A 24,570-nucleotide genomic window follows, 5' to 3' on the forward strand; every position below is an offset into this window, starting at 1 on the left:
CTTTGCGACATACTACAGGTATTTAATACTTTCCGAGATATTACTTGTACTTTCCGACATATTACAGGTATTGCAATTTCTTTCCCTACTTTATTTCTATTTCACTTAAAACTTCTAATTTTTCCTTTTCACTTAATGTAATTTTTTTTCAAATATTTTTGTTTTAATAATTAAGAAACTTCTTAAATTATTTGAAATTTACCGCCCACAAAATCTTTTTTGTTAATCAAGTGTCAAGTGTTAACAAACAAGTGTTAAGTGACAGTTTGCGTTGTAAAAACAATTAAGTCATGCCATGTGTTCAGAATTTTTTAGTTTTTTAGCTATTTTCTTAGCAATTTTTTTTTACATTTTGCTCTTATTCGTTTTTAATGTGCACAAAATTATATTTTATGCTCGGTAATTAATTGCACTTATGCGTTTTTTGCATTTATCTGTTTTTGTCTTAAGCGTTTCAATTTATATTTAAATACATATAAAAATTCAGGTATTGCACTTTGCGATTTCGATGATATAAGTATAATAACACTATGGAAAATATTTTACACAATCATGTACATATGTATATATACGTACCTACATATATACAAACATAAATTTATATTTTATGAAAATTACAATTTAATTTGTAATTGTATTAAAAAATATTTCGTTTTCTTAGTACCAAAAGTAGGAATTCAACGTATTCTCTGAAGTCCATTGGAAATAAAAATTTCGGGAAAAATTTAAATTTCTGTTACAAGTATCATTTTATTCAGAATACTTTGAAATTATATCTATTATAGAACAAATTTCTGAAGCGCACATGTGTGTTATATATGTATAACTGGAAGGAAAAAAAATTTTAGAAAAATGTAAAATTTTTTAAAGATATAAAAATTACAATATAACTGTGTTCAATATAACTGTGCAATCAAAGTAATTTTCTTTTAAAATATTTTTTCAATTAATAATTAACCTCATAAATCGCTGAATATTTGCTGAATTTTTTGTATAGAATAATTTGTATTTTTCTCTATACAAAAAAAAAATCTCTTATTAGTCAGCATTACCACCTTAATTAAGCCTAGACAGCATAATTTTTTCAATTAAGCCCGGAATGTGCTATGCTATTTTAATATAACACTTTCAACATAATATGAAAAATTATTTTTATATTATAATATTGTCAATCATTTATATTCAAGTTAATCATTTCAAAATTTTAATTTTAATTTATGTTATTTATAATTACCAAAACGGCAAAAAAATATACTGTATTCGCTTCTCTATAAATTTAAAACGAGTAATTTTCAAAGTTATGTCAGCAAAACAGTTAAAAAAAAAAATTAAACATAAACAAATTAATAACATTCTAATATTAAAGCAAAAATAATCACCCTACCATATATTATGACAAAAATTCTGGGTTCATAACTTTCCGTATTTAAATTATTGTGTTGTATACCTCCATAAGAAGACCTTGAATTATTAACCTTGATTAATTTAGAAAAAAAAATATTAAAAATTAGATACACATATTATACTTTCCGAATTTTTGAATAAATTTATTTAATATTTTCATTTTAAAATCATTATTAAAGCAATAAATGACCTAAATATGTTTTGAAAACGACCTTTTGGTAGTTTTTAAAAATTTTAAGAGTTTTAACTAATTTTCTGATTCAATTTGTGCACAATTGAAATTAAATTGCATTTAGAGTCGCGTGTCGCATTTATTTGAAAACTGCAAAGAAATTTGTATTTGAAAAATTACGCTGGTCACGATTATTTATTGGTTTATTTATTTGAATAGAAACTCAACTTAAATAAGTGATTAATTTTGAAATTTAATATGTTATTGCAAAATTTTATTATTTCCGGTATATTAAAAATCTTATTATAGATCATATGGTCATAAACGCCTTTTGCAAATTAAATTAACTGTCCAATTAAATTTCCTTTTATGATAAAATCACATTCCAAAAGCAAAGTTTATTGTTTTTTTTTTTAATGATATAAAGAACGTAAATAACAAAAATATTTCATATTTGTTTCAATAAAATTCATTTATAATTTTTTTAACAAATTGTTTGCAATATTAACAACGCCTAATTGTTAGAATTGAGTCATAATTTTTATTTACTTTTATTTATATGCATATATTTTATTTTTTCTTGGGGTCAATCAATTTTGGAAATAACCTATATATGTTTTAATCATAAATAAATTAAAATATTCTGAAAAAATAAAAAAAAATACTAAATACAATTTGTTCTTTTTTTTATTCAAAAATTTTTACTTTGATTCCACACAAATTAAGTTGCAAACAATGAAAAATCTGTGCTGATCAGCACATTACCGATTATGAATTGTGTATTTTAAAGGTAAAAATGTATAACAGTAAAGTTAATCTGCAGTAAAATTCCCCTACTTCAATAGGGGAAGATACACGCCAAAAGTAAGTTATGCCATTTTTATGATAGAAAATCATAACATTTTAAATATACGTTAAAAACAATCAAATTGGTTTAGTTGATGTGTAATTGTACATAAATCTATACAAACAGGCAGGCATGTCTGTAAATCACGATTACAATACCTCCCATATTGTATGCAATACAGGTGGTAATAAAAACTGAAGAAAATATAGAAAATAAAAAAAAAGAAATAAAAAAAAATTAAATCACATATTGTGCTTTAATTTGGTATTTTCCCACATTTTATATTTATAGGTGTAAAATTTTTTGAAAATATTTCACATGACACAATAAATTTGATTACAATTTTATAATGTAAAATTGTAATCAAATTTGACAGAAATAATAAAAAAAAAGAAAATAACAAAAATTCTGACTTTAACTAGCTTTACCAATCCCCGATGGTTACTCTATGTGATATAGTTCCGAAGTTATAAGCGTTTATATGCAGGAGAAGTCTGGTAACTTTTTTTTTCAACAGCCTGTAGTTTGAAAGCGAGTTTATCTGCACCCATCCCTACTTACACGGTTTTTTGCTGAAAATTAATCAAAGAATCATTCCTGAAACTATTTGCCACCTTATGTGGAATAACCTGAGTAATTATTATTTATAGGTATTCAAGTTGCCAAAAAATAAAGGGCCGAAAATTGGAATTTTCCAAAGCTTTATAAAAACAAAGTAATAATTGTGAAAATTTGACTATCAAAAAATTTAATTGTGTTTATGAGTATTAAACTTACCTTGCACAGCGCGGTAAGTTTCTTTTAATTTTTGTATTGATCCTGAAAGTATGCAATATTTGCATAAATTGGCAAATCTTAAAATTGACATTTTCAAATTTCCAAGGGGAATCTGGTATGTATATGTAATATGTATGCTTTAAAAACCATTTATGATTGGTTTTTAAAGCATACTATGTATGAATGTATTATTGGGTATCTTCGGAGTTATCAAATAAAAATACTACGATTTCATCAAAATCGCGTAAAGTGAAATATCAATTTAATTTTTGATACGTTGTATAGTCTTCTTTTTTTAAACATATTGTATTATTTGAGATTTTGGTACCATAAAGTTTTGATATATTAAATCATTACTTTAATAAAAAGTTTTTTTTTTTTAATATTTTATTTTGATTTATATTAGTCCTGTTACTCAATCAAAAATAAATAACAATGAAAAAGCAATACAATTGAACATATTATGGATGACAAGGAAAAAATTTTTGGATATACAATTTAATAGATATTTCACTACTGGGAGCATAACATCCAACATCCAATGTAGTCAGACACAAAATCCGACTACGTCGGGGAAACAGCATCTAATATATTCCGAACATAACAAATCTTTTAACTTTTTTGTTGACAATCCAAAAGATGGCACAATTTATCTGATACATTATGCGTGCAATTCGAAAAATAACCATTCTAACGTATTATTTTTAATAATTATATAAGTAGAAATTTATTATTGTGAATGCCTACTAAACAATACCCTACAGTAGAATGATAACACAATATATACAAATATTTGGTACTCATTCAATAATAAATGTTTCACATATATTGAAATTTTTGTTTTTCCTTTTCATTTTTACTAATAACTAATTTAATTTTTTGTTTGATTCGTAGATCAAATTTTATTAGCCTTTAAAAATTAATGATCATTCAGATTTGTCTCATTAAGGTAAGATGACTATACCTATACATATATATACCTAAATACTTTCTCGCATGAATGTAAAATCAGATTTGTGATGCTACGGCATATGACTGTTGAGTGGTGGTTGGTGTATACGAAATGAAAAACACAAAAATTATTTTGCAATCTAATTAAAATAAATTTAGTCTTTTTTTTTTAATTTGAATAAAATTTGTGTATTTAATTTAAAATTAGAGAACAGAAAAAATTAAAAAAAAAAACACATGTGAATTTGTAATTTTACATATTTTTAGAAAAAAATGGTATCCAATTTGCAATTTAGTGCAACCATCATCAATATTGTCACCATCATCATTAACATTATTATCATTATCATTATCAATATCATTATCACTATTATTAATTTAATTTGTTGAAGAAGAAGAAGAAGAAGAAGAAGAAATAAAATTGATTATGATCATGTTCATCACATTATTTGCATTATCATCATCATCATTATAATCTTCATCATCATCATTATCATCGTTATCATTATTAAAACACCGGTTTTTCAAATGTAGTTTAAAAATGCTAAAAATGCAAGTTAATTATGAATTAAAAATTAAACAAAAAAAAAATAAAATGTTTTTTTCGTATTTTAATTAAATAATTTATTATATAGGTATTTAAAAACTGGATCATTGTCGGAACATTATAAATAGAAATTAAAAACGATGTCAAATGTGTATAAGAGTTGGCTTGTAACGAAATAAAAATGAAAATATTGAATTTTCGACTGTTTCTAAGCTGTTAACGCACATTACTATATATGCTTTCTATACAAAAATCTCTTAATCTCAGAGGTCAATCCTTTTAATTCATCAATTAATTCATGAATTATAATAAATTTAAGTATTGTATGGATTGTGTAGATTATGGATAATTCAATTCATTATCACCAATATTTTGATCAATATTTTAATTAAATAAAATTAATATTTTTGTAATAATAAAAATTTGCAAATATTTATTAAAAAAACAAAAGAAATAAAGTAAAATATTTAATTTATAATGGAAAGAGCAACAAAAAAAAATTTTGTTTTATAATTTTTGTTTTTTTCATTAATTCATTTACTAACTTGAACTCATTTGTGTCATTGAATGAGTTCATTTCAATATGATTAGCATTTTTAAAATTTGAAAATTGAATTTGATTTTAATTTTATACAAAATATAAATCTTCAATATTTTTTTATATTATTTTAATTAATATTTTATTAAAATTATTTTCTAATTCAACGTTTTAAGTATAAATTTCATATTAATCTTTTTTTTTTGGAAATCACATACATTAATCAAAATAAAAATTCGTCATTTTACTTGATTTTAATAACAATTTGGCAATATTGATTTTGAGCCAAAATAAGTCAAATCTTTAATATACGTACATTTATACTTACGCAATATGTTGAATATTTTTCGAAAATTTTTAACATAATTTTGTATAATTGATTAAAAAATTAGAGAATGTCTAAATTAAAATTAATAAAATAAAAATAAATTGTGGTTTTGGTATGACTTCTCTGAATTTCCGAAACTACTATATAAATTTAATTGTTCCTTGAATTTTATTATACCGCCTTTTTTTAAACATGTTATAATTATCACATCAATTACTTAGGTCAAGCGTCAGCTATCATTGGAAGAAAGAGCAAAAACAATCGTCATGTAGAGGTACAAAGTGCCAGACAAAATCGTCATCATTTAATGAGTTAGGAAAATACAGGTGGTGGAAAATACTTTGATGGAAAAAGCAGCCAACAAGAGATGAGTCACATCGTAGACTACTACCATATAACAAATACCTTAAATTAAAATTAATAGAAAGCACAGACTGAAGTAAAAGTATTTAACCAAAAATTCGAATTGACGCAACATCCTAGTCATCAGCTGATTCCTATCATAATCCATATTGAGATGACGAATATTGAAAGGCTCTGTACGAAAGGCTTATTCGATTTTTCCTTAAAAAACACCCGATCCCAGTAGAAAAGGCGAAGCAATATTCCACGAATTGATGAATAAAAGTTGGTGAATAAAAACTATACAAGCGATTACTCTACGAACGCACAACATTACCATACCGATCATTAACTACTTATCCTTGTAAGATTGTAACCTTGAAAAATCAGACCAACCTTAAACGCACATTGTGAAACAGGGAAAATCTCTTCTGAATGGATTCGTTACTTAAAAAATATCAATAATATTTATAACCATGTTAAGAGGGTTCTTAAAGTTAATCTTCTTGACCCCCGTCAAAACTCTTCTATCCAAAGGGTAGATATATTTAATTAAGGAAAACTTGCTTTTATACTTAGTTCAGTTTGTTCTTACTGAGTTCTGTTGGACTAAAATAGAAATTAATTGGCCATCAGCTTTCATTAATAACATCTAAAAACTAATGATATTTTTATTTGTGATTTTATACTTATTTTCTTCTGACCTTATTCCGAACTAATAAATATACAATTATAATATTGTTATATTGCAATAATTTCGAATGTAATTTCCATCAAATTTTAGCATTGTAATTTCTAATTATCTATTATAAAGTATACAATTCTAATTAGTAGTTTGTACCATTAACATTATGCAATCCATTCTAAAATATTCAATAACCTCGTTAATATTTACTTTTGAATTACATACTAATTATAAACACCGAAATTCTATTTTCAATAATTTTTAACATCTTAACAAATTAACTTGTATATTCTTTTCTTTAATTCACTTAATATTTATCATAAAAGTGCTAAAATTTTAAAATTTAAAAAGAAAAAATTCAAGGATTCTTTGGATTTACATAAACACGCACATAATATACGGCACATACCACATTGTATAAGAGTTAATAAATTTTGAATTTTTATTATTTTAAATCAATTTTCAAATGCTTTACAATATCACTGTTAATTAAATTTTATTAATTTTCTTTGAAATTAAATACACTTTATTCAATTTATTAGAAGGGCATTCTATACATTTAATACAATTATTATTATATAAATAAAATATATAATTTATTTTAATCATTATATTTAATTTTTAAAACTCAATAAATTACAATCATGTTTTTATCCAAAATAAATTTTATAATTAATTTTTAATCGAACTTTTCTGGTACATTTTGGTAGGCTCTTTATAATGACTTTGGTGATAATAAAAGTTGAACTATGCATAAATTAATTAATTTTAAAGATTTACAAATATTTTTAATTAAGTGTTATATGCGGATTCCAATAGTTTCTTTGCATATATAATACATTTGTATAGCTGCCAATTTTAAAAAATACGACTTCTGGTAATATCTTAATTCTTTTTAAATCTTAAATCGCTATAATCTTTTAAAAGCAATTAAGCAATCAGTCAACACATTTAAGTGAACTGTTATAAAGCAAACGCATTAAAAATTTAATTACATCGTGCATGTATATTTGTAAATACAAGCTGATATATGGGTTTGAACTATGAAAACATGAAATTGTTATACTACGTAAAAATTTAATTTTTATAAGGGTAAATTTTATTTTATTTATACTTAAGTAAGAATTAAATTGTTCATAAGAAAATTTTAATTTTTAACACTTTTTCTTGAATATTAGATAATTTAGACTTTTGTTTTACAATATTTATAGAATATAAACAGTTTGATATGGTGATCACTTTAATTTTAAAGATTATATAATTTTTAAGCTCGTAATTTAATGTGCAATACTAAATAAATTCTTTGATCTGAATTTATATTGTATAGTAGAACACTGAAGGATGGCTTGCGTCCAATATTTTAATTAAACTTAAAAATAATTGTGAATTCAAATCTTCTTAAAAATTACATATTGGCTGCTTTTCAAATATATGACAAAATCTAAGATTCAATCTGAGTTTTTATGAACGTCGTATAAGTAAGAACCTAGACAGACATGCAATTTTCAGTTTTGCAATTATAGATTTTAAAATCGTTACGGAAATATCTACGTTACCAAAATATTGCGTCAATTTGATGAGTGTGTTGCAACCAGTTTATAAAAAATTACTTAATTGCATGCGATCGTACGGTTGCATGTTTGTGCGCTTAAATATAAACTTATGGAATACAAATAAATAATCAAATAGTTGCAAAACTAAAAATTGTATGTCCGCTATTTGACATCACACTTGGTCTAACGCGAATAATAGAAATTATTGCATTCACATCAGATTTACTGTCAGATTCTTGAAAGTAAAATAATGACCATTAATTTTTTTTGTGAGAGAGTTTTTGTGAGGGAACTGCAATCAGCTGATGTTTATTTTGGGTGTAATTTTCGTAGCAAAATGATTGAATTTTGATCCAAAGTCTGAACTCTATCAGATAATTTCAGTCCAATGTGTAAACACTCATCAAACTTTATTATACAAGTTTAATCTTATGTTTTACGATTAGTATAAGTCCAGTAATGCAATATAACTTATAACTAAAAACTTTTAAATGTAAAATCAACTTATTTAATAAATAAATAACAATAAAATTAGAAAATATTTAAAAACCACAATTACAGACATAATAACATTAAGTCTATTAAAAAAATTTTTAAATTGTTAGAAACACTTTAATATTTTTTGCTTTTGATTTTTCAAATATTGCCGCACTATACTAAATTTACAAATTTATTAAAATTACAATAATATTAAATTCATTCAATTTATATTTTTAATAGTTTATTTATTTATAAAAAAAATAAATTTGAAAAAAAAAAACCTTTGAGTCCCTATAATTAATAACCGTGAAAATTAAAATTTTAAACTTTAATTTATTCTATATCCCGTTACTATATAAATATTACAAAGACCACCTTAATTTTTTTCTCCAATTTTTTGTTATTTTTTTCTTGGTCTACTCATAAATGCTCTCAATATCAATCAAGTTATTAAAAAAATTTTTTTGTTTCCTCCAAATTATTAATTTACATAATTCTTTAACCTTCCTTATTACAAGCAATCTTACAAAAAAAAAGCGAAAATTACCAAAATAAAAAATTATATACTTCTAGCATTACAACGTGTGTTTGTACATACTTATCTTATATATTTATATAATGTTAAACTGTAAATTACACCGTTACCGTATGTAAACTACTAATATTTTAAAAATAAATTGAAAATATAAGTGAAAAAATTGAACAAAAAGTTAATTAAATCACATTCAATTAATAAGAGTAGACGGGTACGTATCAATATCTGCAAGTCGTACACGGAAATGGAGGTTTTTACATATATGTATAACCAAAATATTACAACAGAATTACCACTATCTTTCTGCTGACCACTGTCGTTTTGCTAACATCTTATTTTGATTACAATTTTTGTAGGGTTTTCGACTGTATTGTGTAAAATTGATTTTAATTAAAAAACAATTAAGTTATGTGAGAAGTATTGACAAAAAACAAGATGAAAAAGCACAAGAAAATATGACAAGAACTGCTCAATACGTTAAAAATAATCAAAAGATTAACAGAGTAATCGTGTATGTCACTTTTTCATCACACTTTTTATTCAATTTCAAATCAGAATGCTCCGTTTTTCTAATGAATATTTCATTTTTCCAATAATATTACTCATACGATCAGGTACATACGAAATACACGATCAGGATCTAAAAAAAAAAATTTGTCTTATATTACAGCGAAAGAATCAAGATTGACTCATGTGATGCAACAAAAACTATAAAATGAATACAAACATAATATTTTTACTTTTGCTCGTTACATCTTTCAGCTAAAAAAAAGAATTCATATTCAAAAGAGCAACAGTGTAAAGCAGTATTATAACTTGAATACTTACGTGCAAATGTATTCAGCCTCAAGATGCTGAAATTTTCTTAAAAAATTTTTTTTCCAGAACTGTATCTCAAAAACTATGGCTTAAATCAAATTAATTGTAACACCAAAAATAAAGAACAGTCAATCGCCTCCTTATGATAACTCTATTTTGTATTGTTCCGAAGTCGTAAGCATTTATTTATATGCAGAAAAAGTCCGGTACTTTTTTTTTGTAACAGGCTGTAGGTCGAAAACGAATATATCTGCACCTCCCTCCCCCTAACTCATACAATTTTCTGCTGGGCATCGATGAAAGAATCATCCCTGAAGTTATTTGCCATCTTATGCGAACCACCCTGTATATAAAAGGTTTAATCCCTAATTTTAAATTGAAATTAAATTTATCTTTCCGTCAATTAGGAAATTACGGGGCTTAAAAGAAAAAAAAATTGTCTGTTCACGACTCATTGTAAATTTTTTTTGTGTTCACTGCTGAGTACGGGCTTTATGAAGTATTCTGGCGATATACATACTTTGTAATTCAACGTGTTAAACGGTAAAAAAGTTTTTGTTTCAAATCTCACAACTATAAAATTTAGCTTTTTTGTACGTTTAATAATAATAACACAAAAATTGCGTAAAATTTTACTCGCATATTAATCAAAAATAAATTACCATAATTATTTTTAACGCCAATTCAAAAATACGATTGACTTGTTCTAATATTTTTTTAATAACGAAAAAGTAAACATGACATAAACGTGCCTATGCATACATCCATACATATATGTGTACATTTATATACATATATACATATACATAATATATTTGGAATTTAAATGCAAATTTAGGCAAAAAATTTTAATTTTGGAAGTAAGATCAAAAAATTTTTTTTTTGTGTTTAAATGAGAAAATTTCTGCGTCATTGTTTTGATTAATAATTATAGGTAATTGACGTGTTAAAATTAAAAAAAAATATATTCGAATACATTGTGCGCCTATTTTATTTGTCAATGTCGGTCATTTTACAACCAACGCTTTAAAATTTCTGAAAAGAATTTTTTGACACTTTGTTTTTAAAGAAACAAAGAAACTAAATGTTTATATTTTTGGCGGGAAATCTAAATATGGAACATCCAAAATATTTTTGGTTTATTTTTTTTATCTTTTATTCATTTCTTATCTATAAATTTGATCTTTAAAATTTTATTCTTAAATAAAATTCCGTGAATACTTTAAGATGGTCCAGTGCTCAATAGAATACGGAAACTTATTCTTATTAATAAATATGCCATTATGTTATTAGGTGAGCCTTCTTTCTATTGAAGAAGATGAAGCTCTATAAGAAAATATCATTTGCTCTACAAAGACAGAAAGCCATACCGGTTTTTTGACTTACTCCTGTCTCGACCCGGTATGGTTCAAATTCAAAAAAAAATTTTTGTTTTCGCGTTGATGGCGACATAGATAATTTACAAATTAGTAAAGATCGCAAAAAATTCAGCTTCATTGAAACCTCGTTGAAGAAATCAATACTTAAGATTAAAATGTTGATTTGAAATGAATAAAAATCAACTTCAACTATAGCCTACAATGAGTCGGCAGTTTCGTTTTCTTTGATCCCATAGTAACAAGGTAACCTAATAAGCATCAGTTTGTCTGAAATTTTTGGTTCAAGCAGGAATTCGTTGGTTTTAAGACTGGCCAGAGCTACAATACTCATTTTGAGAGATTTCGGGATAAGCCGTATTACAGATGATAAGCAGAATATGATGTTTAAGATTACGTTCAAATAATTACAAAATTATAATAATAGAGAAATAAGTGATTTATTGAAGTGACTTCTTCAAGTGACTTTAAAGCGTATTTTCGTGTAAAACAAAATTCTCGTATCTATATATAATAAAACGGAGCACAGAGCATAATTTTTGCTGCACATACTTGAATCTTCAAGTTTTATATTCTCTATGAGTGTCCACTAACATCTATACTTCTGTTTCATCGCACTCATAATATTAAAATCGTTATTTTCATACTTGTTTTGTTGCACGATTATTGTTATATGTACTGTTATACATCTATACGCATATACATATGTGAATAAAAAAGTAGCAGTTATAAGTACACATTTTTTGTTTATTTTTGATATTTAACAGTAGTATAGTCGAATATACATATAAGTTATATTGTATAAAGTGTAGGTATGTTTATTATGAATGTATGTATGGTATGTTATTATTGATGAAAAGTTTGATTTTTAAGATAAATTCTGGATTTCTTGAAAAATACTTTAAAAAAAAAAACTAAAATTAATTTAATTTTTGTTTATTTTTTTTTTTATTTTACTTTTTATTGGTAATAAGATTTCAAGATTTCTTCAAATACATATTTTGTTACTTTTTATTGCTATGATTTTTGGCATACCAAAAAGTAATACGGAAGAGAACATTGAAAGAATAGTAGAAATAAAATAAAAAACAAAATGAAAACTGCGTCTATACAAAATAAACTTGTCCCAAAATAATGTAAACTTACTAATATAGAACCGTTAAAATAATAATTTTAATTATCTATAATATTTAAATTTAATTATTATTATATAAAAGATTAAAATCTTTTAAATAAAACAAAAGCCCAGGTCAAAATCACAATTCTCAATAATTCTGAATGTATTTATTGTTCGTGGATAATAAAAATGATGTTTTTATAGAAAGCCAGATCAATATAATTTGAGTAAATACTAACCTTCAATCAATACCTTCATAATATATGTACATACTAGTACCAAAAATCTAAATTTCAAGAATATTAAATTTTATAATAGACGGTGTATATGAAAATCTAAAGAATTGAGTTTAGGAAATTTGTTTTTTATTATTCTTTATATTTGTTTTATGACTAAGACAAAAAAAAAGGTGTGATTTTTATTATTTTATACTACGCAATGTTATTGTCTTAGAGAATTTGAAATTTCATAAGGTTATTAGTATTTTCAGATCTAGAAATCTACAAATCGCCAAAAAGCAAAAAGCAATTCATAATAGAACTTTAATACCATTACGCAATATGAATACTAATATTAAGGATTCTATTGATGATGCGGATATTATTGATATGTTTGGTCTTGTGATCCAATATTTTTCTTTTCATTGAGTTCAATTAACGCTCCAAAATATACTCCCATATTAAAGCCGATTTAATTTTCTATAACAACAAAAACCCGAATTGTCGTTTGTTTGTTTGCTCCAAAATTTGTTCGTATACAAAGTCTAACATATGTACATATATGGTGTTCGAGTTGCAAAATGACCTACTATCCATTTTAATTTATCTTTACGGAGCCTTCTTTCAATATAGGCTTCTCAAGCCCTCATATACAAAATACCTTTTGTATCTATCATTCTGATTCTTACTCGTGCGAAAAGAAGGAGTTCTTTTAAAATCAATCCCCAGTGATTCCCAAAAATTTTACATCATCCAAAATATCCTCATTTTCCGTCTGACTACAATTAAGTAAATCTAAAATTGATATAATATAAGTCAGTTTTTTTATTATTATTATTAATACATAATTTAATGTCAAAATACTCTAAGTCTTATTGATAATTCAAATATAATAATAATTTTATCAACTAATTCTAATAATAATAAAAGAACAAAACCCACAACAGTAAGAATAGTAAATAAAATCACTTCAATATCTAAATTCTATTATTTATGACTTATTTTTATTCTGACGGATGAATGGATGATTCATTCACAATAGGCGCATACATTATATTATGATATCTAAATTAATGAATCCAATCAAATGAAAATTAAGAATATTACGTAGGTAATAAGTTAAAAAATCTTTATTTGTTTTACCGCATTTGAAACAGAATTTAAGATTAAAATGTGCTCACAAATTTAATTTTGTTGGTTCGTTCGTCCGTCCGTATGTTGTCCTGTTTGGAAAAAGTCTATACTTTTATTTCTCCCCAAAAGTTATTGACTCTCGAGAACGTAAAAACTACTTCTTTCGACAACTAATTGTGTTGAGATCATAATTATTTTGAAAAATGGCAATTTCTTTCTTCAATTTCTAAAGACCATTGACAATAGTAACAACAACAAAATGTTTCTCGTAATTAACTGTTATTTTAAACTCACTACTTTCAAATATTTTAGACCGGATTTACATTAGGCGGTAAATCGCAGAAATTTCGGATATAAAAAAAATTATTTTATAAGAAGAAATTCTATTTCTGTTCATTTCAAAAGCATCGTCCATCAAAAAAAGGAGAATATCAATTTTTGGCACTTTAGTAATCCGAATTTCGGTAGGCTTGTCAAGCACATATGAGAAATAGACGAACTAATTCTGATATCTTTCCTAATCCAGCTTTATAGTTCATCTTTTTAATTTTAAAGTATACAATAATTACGACAGATTTTATGATTTATAAGATGAAATAAAAGCACGCATGTTTTTTCGAATCATTTTTACTTGTCCAAGGGAGATGTACTTTTTTACAAACCGAATTTATTTTAATTCGAATTCATTATAAATCCGAGTTTTAATACCATATTAAATAATAATATTATGATAAAAACATAATAATATACTACATTATGATAAATCTAATATTTATTTTAGATAATAATTCTGTTATGTCACATTTCTACATACAATTCCATGGCCCAACTCAACAAGTTCTATTGAACTCAATCAGAAACACAGAGAGAGATATGAAAAAAAAAACAAACAACAAACATTTTTTTTTTTGTTAGGAAGTATAAACACAATATTTTCTTGTTCCATAGGTTCAAAATAACAAAAAAACCGCCAAAAATTAATATTATAAAATATATTTACATATATAAATTATATAATATATTATATAATATACAGACATATACACATGTTATGAATTTTGAATAAATAATAAAATATTTTGTATATGAAATCGGAAAATTTTTTTTTATAAGTTGTGATGTTGTAGTGATTTGGCAGTTCTAGTTCAAGTTTATTATTATGATATTTTACTAAATTAATAAATTAATGAAGGAATAAAAATATTTCGATATGTTATAATTAAATTACATGGTAAAACTATATTTCGTATGCATATAGAGAATTTAAATATAGAAATCACACAAAATATAATTTTTGGACAAGCAAATAATATTCTCGAAAGATCAAAGATTTTTGTAGATGAGATGAAATGAATTGAGATTTAATATTTATATTAGATGATTTGATATACAAGATTAGAAGATATGAGGAACTAAAATTCTACTTTTTTTTTTTGTAATTTTAAAATGTTGATTCTTTCTATTTGTTTTCTTGAATATTTTTTGGTTGGCACGAGTTTTTTTTTATTAATAAATTATTTTATTAGTTTCTATATTTTTTTTTGTTATTGATTTTTATCAAAAATCAATTTTGTGGAATTTGATTTTTATATGTGATTTTTTATTTATTATAATTATACAGTTTATTATATAGTTTTATATTGTGAATATTTTATAGATATATCTAGGTATTGTGAATTATTATTATTAAAATTTTCATATCTTCTTTATACATATATTTGTCAAATAATTTTAATAATTATTCTATTAACAAATTCTTGAAAAATTAATAGACAAATTTTCTAATAAATATTTTATTTGTTTTCGCGCTTTGATCTTCTTTAATCGCATATACACCTATAGTTGTTTTTTTTTTCTTTGAGATAAAACATACACATAAAATAATTAATTTGTCTTGTCTCTTATTATATACAATAAAAACTATTGGAACAATTCATTGAAAACTTGTATATTAAGATAAAGAATTTATATATATATTAATAAAAAAATAAATAAATATGTAATAAAGATTATAAGTAATAAAAAATTTTAAATAGTTTTGTTTTATTATATTCTACTAGTTTTTTTCTCAATATATTAAATAGTAATAATAACAGTGGGAGAGATATGTTATAATTAAATTAAATTAACAAGTAAATTAATATTTTTTTTTCTTCTGCTCTTTAAATCTTAATTATTTATTTAATTAAATTTAACAAGAAAATGGAAGCAAATACCAAAAAACAAATTGTAATACATGATTTTCGGCTATTTACATATATGGAATAATTCTATTAATAAACTACATGAATATAACAAAAGAATAAAAAATCGTATATAAAGAATTAGAATTTATCTATAATTAATTCTAAGTATACCTTTAATAAAAAACAAAAATCAATTTTTAATTACTATTAAAAATCTAATTAAGCGTATATTTAGTTCAGAATTTTTGGAGAAAAATAATGAAAAACAAGTATCTATAATAGATAATATATTATGAACCCGCATGTATAACAGTTTTATATTAAAATATAGTAGCTTGTTTTTGAATAACAATTGTTTGTTTGATAAACTTAAGTATACAAAATAATGTAATTAATTTTCAAACAAAATAGGATTTGAACACAAATGATTTGAGGTGATTAATAAAAAGACTGTATATACAAAAAAAAAAAAAAATGAAGAACAATTTAAGTTCCTTATATGCATTCTTGTATATATAAAACAATAGTAACATAAATTTAATATAATTAAATAATAAATAAATTTAGAATTTAATTAATATAAATTGATTTTCATGAATTGAATATAGTTGTTTGTCAGAAAATTAATTTAAGATTCCATTTTTGGGAGTTATTATGCTAAATTATATTTACATTCAAACTTCCTGTATATTTAACTTGCTGAATGTATTTACCTTGCTTTAACAGATCATTATGCAGTAAATTAAACTGAACTAGAGTGTTGTTTTAAATCTTGGTATTTCTTTTTTTTTATTAGACTTAAATAATTAATTTCTTGATAAATTTCCTGGAAAATATCCAGGTCCTGTATGGGACACGGATTATAGATTATATTTACTTGTTTTATTTGCAGTATATTTTATATGCTTAAAAAAAATTGCAGTAAAAAAAATATTTTTAAAAATTAATAAGTATACTTACCTACTATCAAAAGTGTTCTGTTTATGACAATTACTAAGATGTTATTTTAAAAATTATGATTGTCTTTCAATTGGAAAGCATGCCATCTTCACAATTCCATTGAAATTTTAAGTTCATTATATATTTTAAATTTTTTTTTTTATTATTACAATTTTGAGTAAAAATAATTAAAAATAATTATATTTATAACTAAACACAATAACAATTTGATTTGAAGTTGAAGGCTTATAACTAAAAGCCACCTTTTGGTAAATTATTAAATCTTAAAAGATCTGTCTCATATTTTGAATATTACTTTGTTTTTTTGGCAGAACGAATGTGGAAAATTTGAATTCTGTCAATATTTTGTGTGAATGTAAACCAGCAAATCTTAAATCTAAAGCATGTGAAGGAAATAAGAAAGTGGTAGAATATGAATATAAACAACAATTTTTAAAAATATTAGTCATACATTAATGACAGCAAAACTTTATTGCCATTGCGACTCAATTTCAACATGCCAGAGCCATAATGATAGTGTGTAATAATTAATAGTTGTACATAAATTAAATTTAATTGTAACAATTATTTCAAACTATTGAGTATGCTTTTTTGATTAAAATACCGCTAACATTACCTTAATTTAAAAATTAACAATTCTGAATCTTTGATGGAATTGCAAATTGTTGCGTAATGACCCCTAATTAAATATAACGCCTAATTATATGCAATTTTTCTTAAAGAATCATATAAAAATTTCTATCCTAATTAATTGGAAAATTTTACAGTATTTTTATTGAATAATTTAAAATGAAATTATTCTCTTAATTATAAAAAAATAATTTTAATAATTCAATAATTCGTAAATATAAAATATATTAATATTAATGGTATAGAATTTTATAAAGTTTAAAAGTGTGAGAAATTTTGATATTTATTCAACAATGAAATTTTGAACAACTCTAAATCGTTAAGAATATTTTCATTTTTTGATGTATTACATAATCTATATTGTTATATTTCGGAAAAACATTAATGTTTATTTTATGTTGTGTGTTTGTACACAAACCATCAATAATTTTAATGATGATATAATAAATTTCACGTTTCATTTAAATCAATTAAACAAAGAAAAAACTGTTTTTGTTTTCCCTTTTTTTTCAAATTATGATATAATTTGTCTTGTGGCCATTAATTATTATTTAAAAAAAAAAAAATTTGCAAACAATTATGTTTATTTTCTTTCTTAATTAATCTACCTCCATATAACGTACAACAATGTAAATTCCCATAAATAAATCAAATATCTACATAAGATTGAATTTCTCAATAACAAAACACATGTATACATATATATGTACGTGCATAAATGATGGTAAAAAGTTATTATGTTTTGTATATGTACAATTAATTGTTTTTTTTTTCTTAACCATTCATTATATTTATATTAACAATTTAGTCTATGGTTTTAAACAATACATAGTTATAATAACAAAAGTTTTCTTTTTTTTTTAGAAAATTTTCATTAAATATTAGTAAATATTAGTAAAAATGTCGATGAAGATGATAAGAGAAAAAAAAATGTAAGATGCCTGTAGATCTTAAAACCTTAAAGCTATATTGAAAATGTTATAACATGTGTATTTGAATTGTGTGTTTATCTATTTTCACATGTTTATTGTAAAAACTATAGCTTAAATGAAATTATAATTTGTTTACATTCATATAATTCTGTTATAAATCATATTATGTTTCTTAAATTTTCAAATTATTTTACATAAACTTGTATATATATATATATATATATATATATATATGTATGCATTATATAATATTATTATAAATCACAATATATATAGAAATTCACAATCAATTCTTTTTTGCTGAACTAAAATTCAATAGAAATTAAGTCCGTAGGAATTCGCAACACTGAAACCAAAAATTTTCCGGCAATGACTGAGATTCCATGATTTTTCTATTCTATTAAAATGTTGTTAGAAATTTTGAAATATTTTTAGTTTTTTAATACAATTAAATTGTTAAATAGTAAAATTTTCATAAAAATTAAGCTGTAAAATTAATTCTTATATAGTTCGAAATCATTGGCTTGAAAAATAAAACGTATTTCTTATTGTTACCACGAATTTATTTTTTTTAAAAAATAAAAATGTCTCAATAATTTTATAATTAATTTAATTGAATTTTCCACAAAATACCGTAAAATTTTATAATAATTCAAAATTTAGAAAAATGATTTTTTTAATTAAAATCGAATCTTTCAAAAACAAATGTCAAAATAATATCTAAATTATGTCAATATATATTTTATATGTAAATTCATACATTAATTGAATAATTATTGTTATTTTGAGCGTTAGGGAGATTTGCCTAAGCCAGTCAGTTCATTTGTACAGACATTCTATGTAAAATAAATAAGAATTACTTTGCTAAATGTAATAACAATTACTTTTGTTAAATTATCAGTTCTATTCAATTCCGAAATTATTTCTCAATAATTTAATATTCTACAAAAACTGTGACTATACTTCATTACATTACAAACTCTAGCCACCTTACGTCAAACATATCCACATGTCAACTCTTATTTCAAAGCAAAATAGCTATATTTTGACAGAAAAATTTAGTAGAACAGTGATGTTAATGTCAAGCTTATTAACTGATAAGTTTTGTGCCCAAATAATTTGTAAAATTTATACTAAAAAAATTTTCCAATTACAAATAAATTTGTTTAAAAAACTATCATTAAAATTACAACAATAAATGAGTAATTATAACCATACGTCACTGTAATTGATCTATAGTTTTATGGTATACTTAAGCGCCTTTTAATTAATAATCTTCTTCTATTAAACATAAGCATTCAAGAAAATTAAAATATTCGAACAATGAAATACAAATATTAAAATATTTTCCTTACTATTTTCCCATATTTGTAAGTATATAGCTGAGAAATATAAAAAAAAAAGAAAAAATATTAAAAAAAACAAACAAAACAAAAACCCTGTCCATTTCTATCTAAAAAAAAATTATATATTAAAAATCAAACAAAAACAAAAATTTTTCTCAGAGCCACTGAGAGAAAAACAAATTAAGATTTGATATTTCTGTAATTTTGCAACAACAGTACAACAACAACATTTTAAACACAAACCAAACAACATTCATCAGTATTCAATTTATTTGCGCTGAATATGAAAATTCTCTCCAAATCAAATCAAATACATAAATATGTCATTTAAAATGATTTTTATTTAAAAAAAAAACATCTTATGTACTAAACTAAGAAAAAATACAAAACAAAAAAAAATAATTTTGAATAATGATTCTCTCAATAATATTTTAAGAGTTGATGGTCCATCATAGGAAAGAAAAAAAATGTAAAATACCAAAAAAAAAACAAAAAAAATAGAAAAAATAAAAACAAAACTTAAAACTACAATAATGAGATGAAGTGGGTAAAAAAATAGAAAAAATCATAATAAACAAAATTTAGTATAAATCTCAAAAATATATATGGATATGTATATATGTATTTGTATATTATATTATCTCACAAAAATAATATAAATTTAATTATTGTAGGTCACGGTATAACCTTTCACTGTTTTTTAATGTCGCGATATATAAATACAAAATTCACTAACAGTTTGATCGTCATTTATAGTTTCATATTCATACAAATTGGTACTTACACCAAAAAAAAAAAAATTTTTAATTAATTATATCAAAAATGGTACGTTATCGGAAGAATAAAAAATTTTTATATATTTTTTTTTTTTATTTTTGTTTTTCATAAATTTAATTTTTAATATCCTTTTTTTTTCATACATTTATTTGGTACATAATATCAATTTGGATTATATATATATATATATATATAGCATAAATTTGGATTATTTTTAATTGGATTAACTGTAATTACAAGCAGTTATGCTATTGATTCAGCAACACAAGGACCAAATCCACAGGATATTGCTACACCAGAACCAGAATATATTGATATTGATTTACCACCACCACCTGGTTTAAATCTTGGACCAGCACCAGCACCACAAGCATTACCTCCACCACCTCCACCACCACCACCACCACCACCACCAGCACCAAAATCAATATTTTCAAATTTAATATCAGCACCACAAATTCATCCATCACCATATAATTATCAACCACCAGTTATTAATAATCATATTGAACCAGTACCAGCACATAGTCTAACAAATGATGGTTATCAATATAAAGCAATAACACGTATTCGGTATCGTTACAGAATTTAATTTTGAGTGTGTGCAGTTGTATATATATATATATATATATATATATATAGGGACGACAAGGGAAGAAAAAAAAATTTTTGTTTATTTTAAACATTATTTTTTTTTTCTTTTATTTTGTTTTTGTCTTTTTGTTTTATAAATTAAATTCTAAAAAATTTTCTAAATTTTTTTTTTTACTAATTTTTTTTTTTGTTTCTTAGTTAATTAATTATATAATAATATAATATAAAGAAGATGACCTTTATTTAAATATTAAGATAAAAAAAATATTAAAAAAAAAAATTAAAAAAAAATATAAAAAAAATATAAGAAAATATAAGAGTAGAAAATGAAAAATTTACATAAAAGAATGTGAAAAAAAAAAACAAAACAAACAACAATTAAATATTATAGAAAAAATTTTTATACATGCTATACAAAAAAAAAATATTACACATGCTAAACGCATGAATGAATTCAACAAAAAAATAAAAAAGAAAAAAAAAACAGAATTTACATAGAAAAGCTACCAACCAAATGAAAGTGAAAATCTCAAAAAGAAATGATAATTAAAGAACAAAAATTGTAATAAAGAAGCCGTGCAAATGTCTCGGAAATAACGCAGGTGAAAAAAAAAAACTTATACACACTAATTAAATTGAATTTTTGATTTATATGAAATTATTTGGATTATAATTATGGAATTATAATTTTTGCATTATAATGCTAAGAGATTATAACTGTTATACTTGCTACTTAATTATTAATTAATTTAATAATTGATTATTGATTTGGTTGATAATTGATATTGAATTTTATTTAATTATAAAATTTTATTAAATATCTTAAAATATAAAATTATTAAAATTATCATTATCAAGTAAAATAATCAATAATTAATTTAATAAATAGGTAATCAATTAAATTTAAATATAATGCAAAATTCATTAATCATGCCATATATGGAAGCAATAAAATTAGAATTTGATTGTGCCTAATAATAAAACAAAATAATTAACTGTTATAAATCAAAATATTCACATATACATAGGTAATATTAACCGAATAAATTGAATGAAAATATTTAATTAACACAAATGTATCATTATATGTGTGCATATCCTGTAAATTTAAGAAAAAAATTTTAATGTAAAAATTTGAGCTTTCAATGGCTTACAGATTTTGAATACATATGTACATATAAATACAAATGATTATCATAATTTATAAATGAATGAGATAAAATCACAATTATTAATTGAAATAGTTCCTTAAGAAATAGAAAAAAAAAGAAGAAAAAAAAATATACAAATACAACATAATTAATAAAAATAAAAAAAAAATATATAAATAATAAAATATCCTTTTTTGTTTTTTTTTTTTTTCGTATTTTTATAGGTACAATTTTTACTGTTACCGGAACAGTATAATAATTTATTATATATTTATAATTTAAATATGCAAAATTATTTTGGGTTTCATCCTAAATTTATGCAACGAAATTGTTAACAGAATATAGAACGAATATAAAAAACTTTAGAAAAAATTCCAAGATTTATGATTCCTTAATATGCTTAGAGTTACTGGAGTATTACAACAAAATTAACAAAATTGTTAACAAATTTAAAACTGTTATATATTCAATTTAAATGTAGATATACGTAATAAGGTACAATTTTATAGAACATAATATAGTAATTGAATATAGCTTTTGCAATTCTAAAATTTCTTTTAAGTTAAAATTTGTTTTTCTTTTAAACATAATATCCTTTAGTGTCATGATATAACAATAGGGGTCTAAAATCTCTTAACATAAATTAAGATTTAAATTTCTGAATATTTATCTCAAGCTTAAATTTCTTTGTTGATTTTCAAGATCATATTCTTTTAGCTATATTCTTAAGTATATAAGATCTTCTGTATTTTAATTATATTAAAACTTAAAACACATCCTTATTCCGGTATTCCTTTGTAATCTTTAATGAAATTATTATTTTTTCTTTGACACTCCTCTTTGTTAAATTACATTTAGTTATCACAATTTTAATAAATTAATTTCTAAATTCAATTCACTAATCTAGTTGTTGCTATTCAAAATATTCAAAGCTATAATTGATTAAAATATAATTATTCATATTTTTCGCATCTGGCCAATAGATAAAATTCCGCATTCAGTAAATTTGAGGCAAATAATATTTGTTAAACATTTCGCATTAAATGTTAATCATTTATATTAATATATATGTGGTATATGTGGTTATACATATTTTATTTCCTATAATTTGTAATGGAACAGCATGCTATTATATTAATATAATTTTGTTTATATTAATAAATTTTGCAAAATCTTTCTTTAATAATGCAATAATTTCATATTTTATTAATAATATATTCAAATTTCTCATAAATTCAACTTTAATAAACACAAAACATGATTTATAAATTTTAATATTTTATTTAAAATTAATACATTTTTTATTGTTCATATTATCAAAAATATATAAAATATAAAAAGTGCACAGTAATTCAATAATTTTGGATAAAAATCTATTGTTATTAAAAAAATATCATAAACGGAACTTTTAATAATATGTAAATTGGGTAAAAAAACTTAAACCGAAAGATGTATGTAATTTTTAAAAATAGAAATAGCTAAATAAAAATCTAAACGTAAAAATTTATTTTATGCGAAAAACTTAAAATTTCAGTAATCAGTTGACTTTGATTGATAAAACGAGTCTATATAACGCACAAAATGATCAACAAACAAAAGAAAATCATTGATTTTATCAAATATATAATTATATTATATGTAAATGTGGAGGACGTACAGATAATTATATATTAGACCAATAGAAGATTATTTTCATGTTGAGCATTGAACGTATAATGTATATACATACTTATAATTTCCTTGATTTTTAAAATAAAAAACTCAATATCAATTTGATATTAGATTAGTAAATATTTAATAGTTTTAATCTTTAGTAAATCTTAACACTATAACTTATTACATAAAAAAACTTTATATGTATTAAAATATAGTAGATATATATGTAATATGGAATTAAGAGTTAAACACCTGTAAAAATTAACAATGATTCTCCAATTAGTTTCCAATTAGTTATATAAAAATTGTATTATCTTAATTAGGTATGGGTATCGAAAGAATGGGATAATTAAATAGTTTCAAAAATTTTTGATCAAAACAAACAATTATTTATGATTTCTTTAGCTACTTAACTATAATCTTGAATAATTAATTATTATTATAGACTTAAAATTTATAATTTGCTCTATATACAAATACAATTTATTTAAATGCAATTTGGATAAGCCTGCTAC

At 22.7% G+C, this 24,570-nt stretch overlaps 1 protein-coding gene across 1 annotated transcript in view; it reads left to right on the forward strand.

The window, feature by feature from the left end:
* LOC129610377 (cuticlin-6) overlaps positions 1-21,246 on the forward strand; it is a 33,254-nt gene extending 12,008 nt beyond the window's left edge. The window contains exons 9-10 of the mRNA XM_055522943.1: positions 20,898-20,992; positions 21,104-21,246. Coding sequence (XP_055378918.1) covers positions 20,898-20,992; positions 21,104-21,246 — 238 coding nt within the window. The remainder of the gene's footprint in view (positions 1-20,897; positions 20,993-21,103) is intronic.
* Positions 21,247-24,570: the final 3,324 nt, after the last annotated feature.

The sequence above is a fragment of the Condylostylus longicornis genome, unplaced genomic scaffold, assembly GCF_029603195.1.
Source record: "Condylostylus longicornis isolate FDR11 unplaced genomic scaffold, ASM2960319v2 ptg000044l, whole genome shotgun sequence".
In the NCBI taxonomy this organism is placed as follows: Eukaryota; Metazoa; Arthropoda; class Insecta; order Diptera; family Dolichopodidae; genus Condylostylus; species Condylostylus longicornis.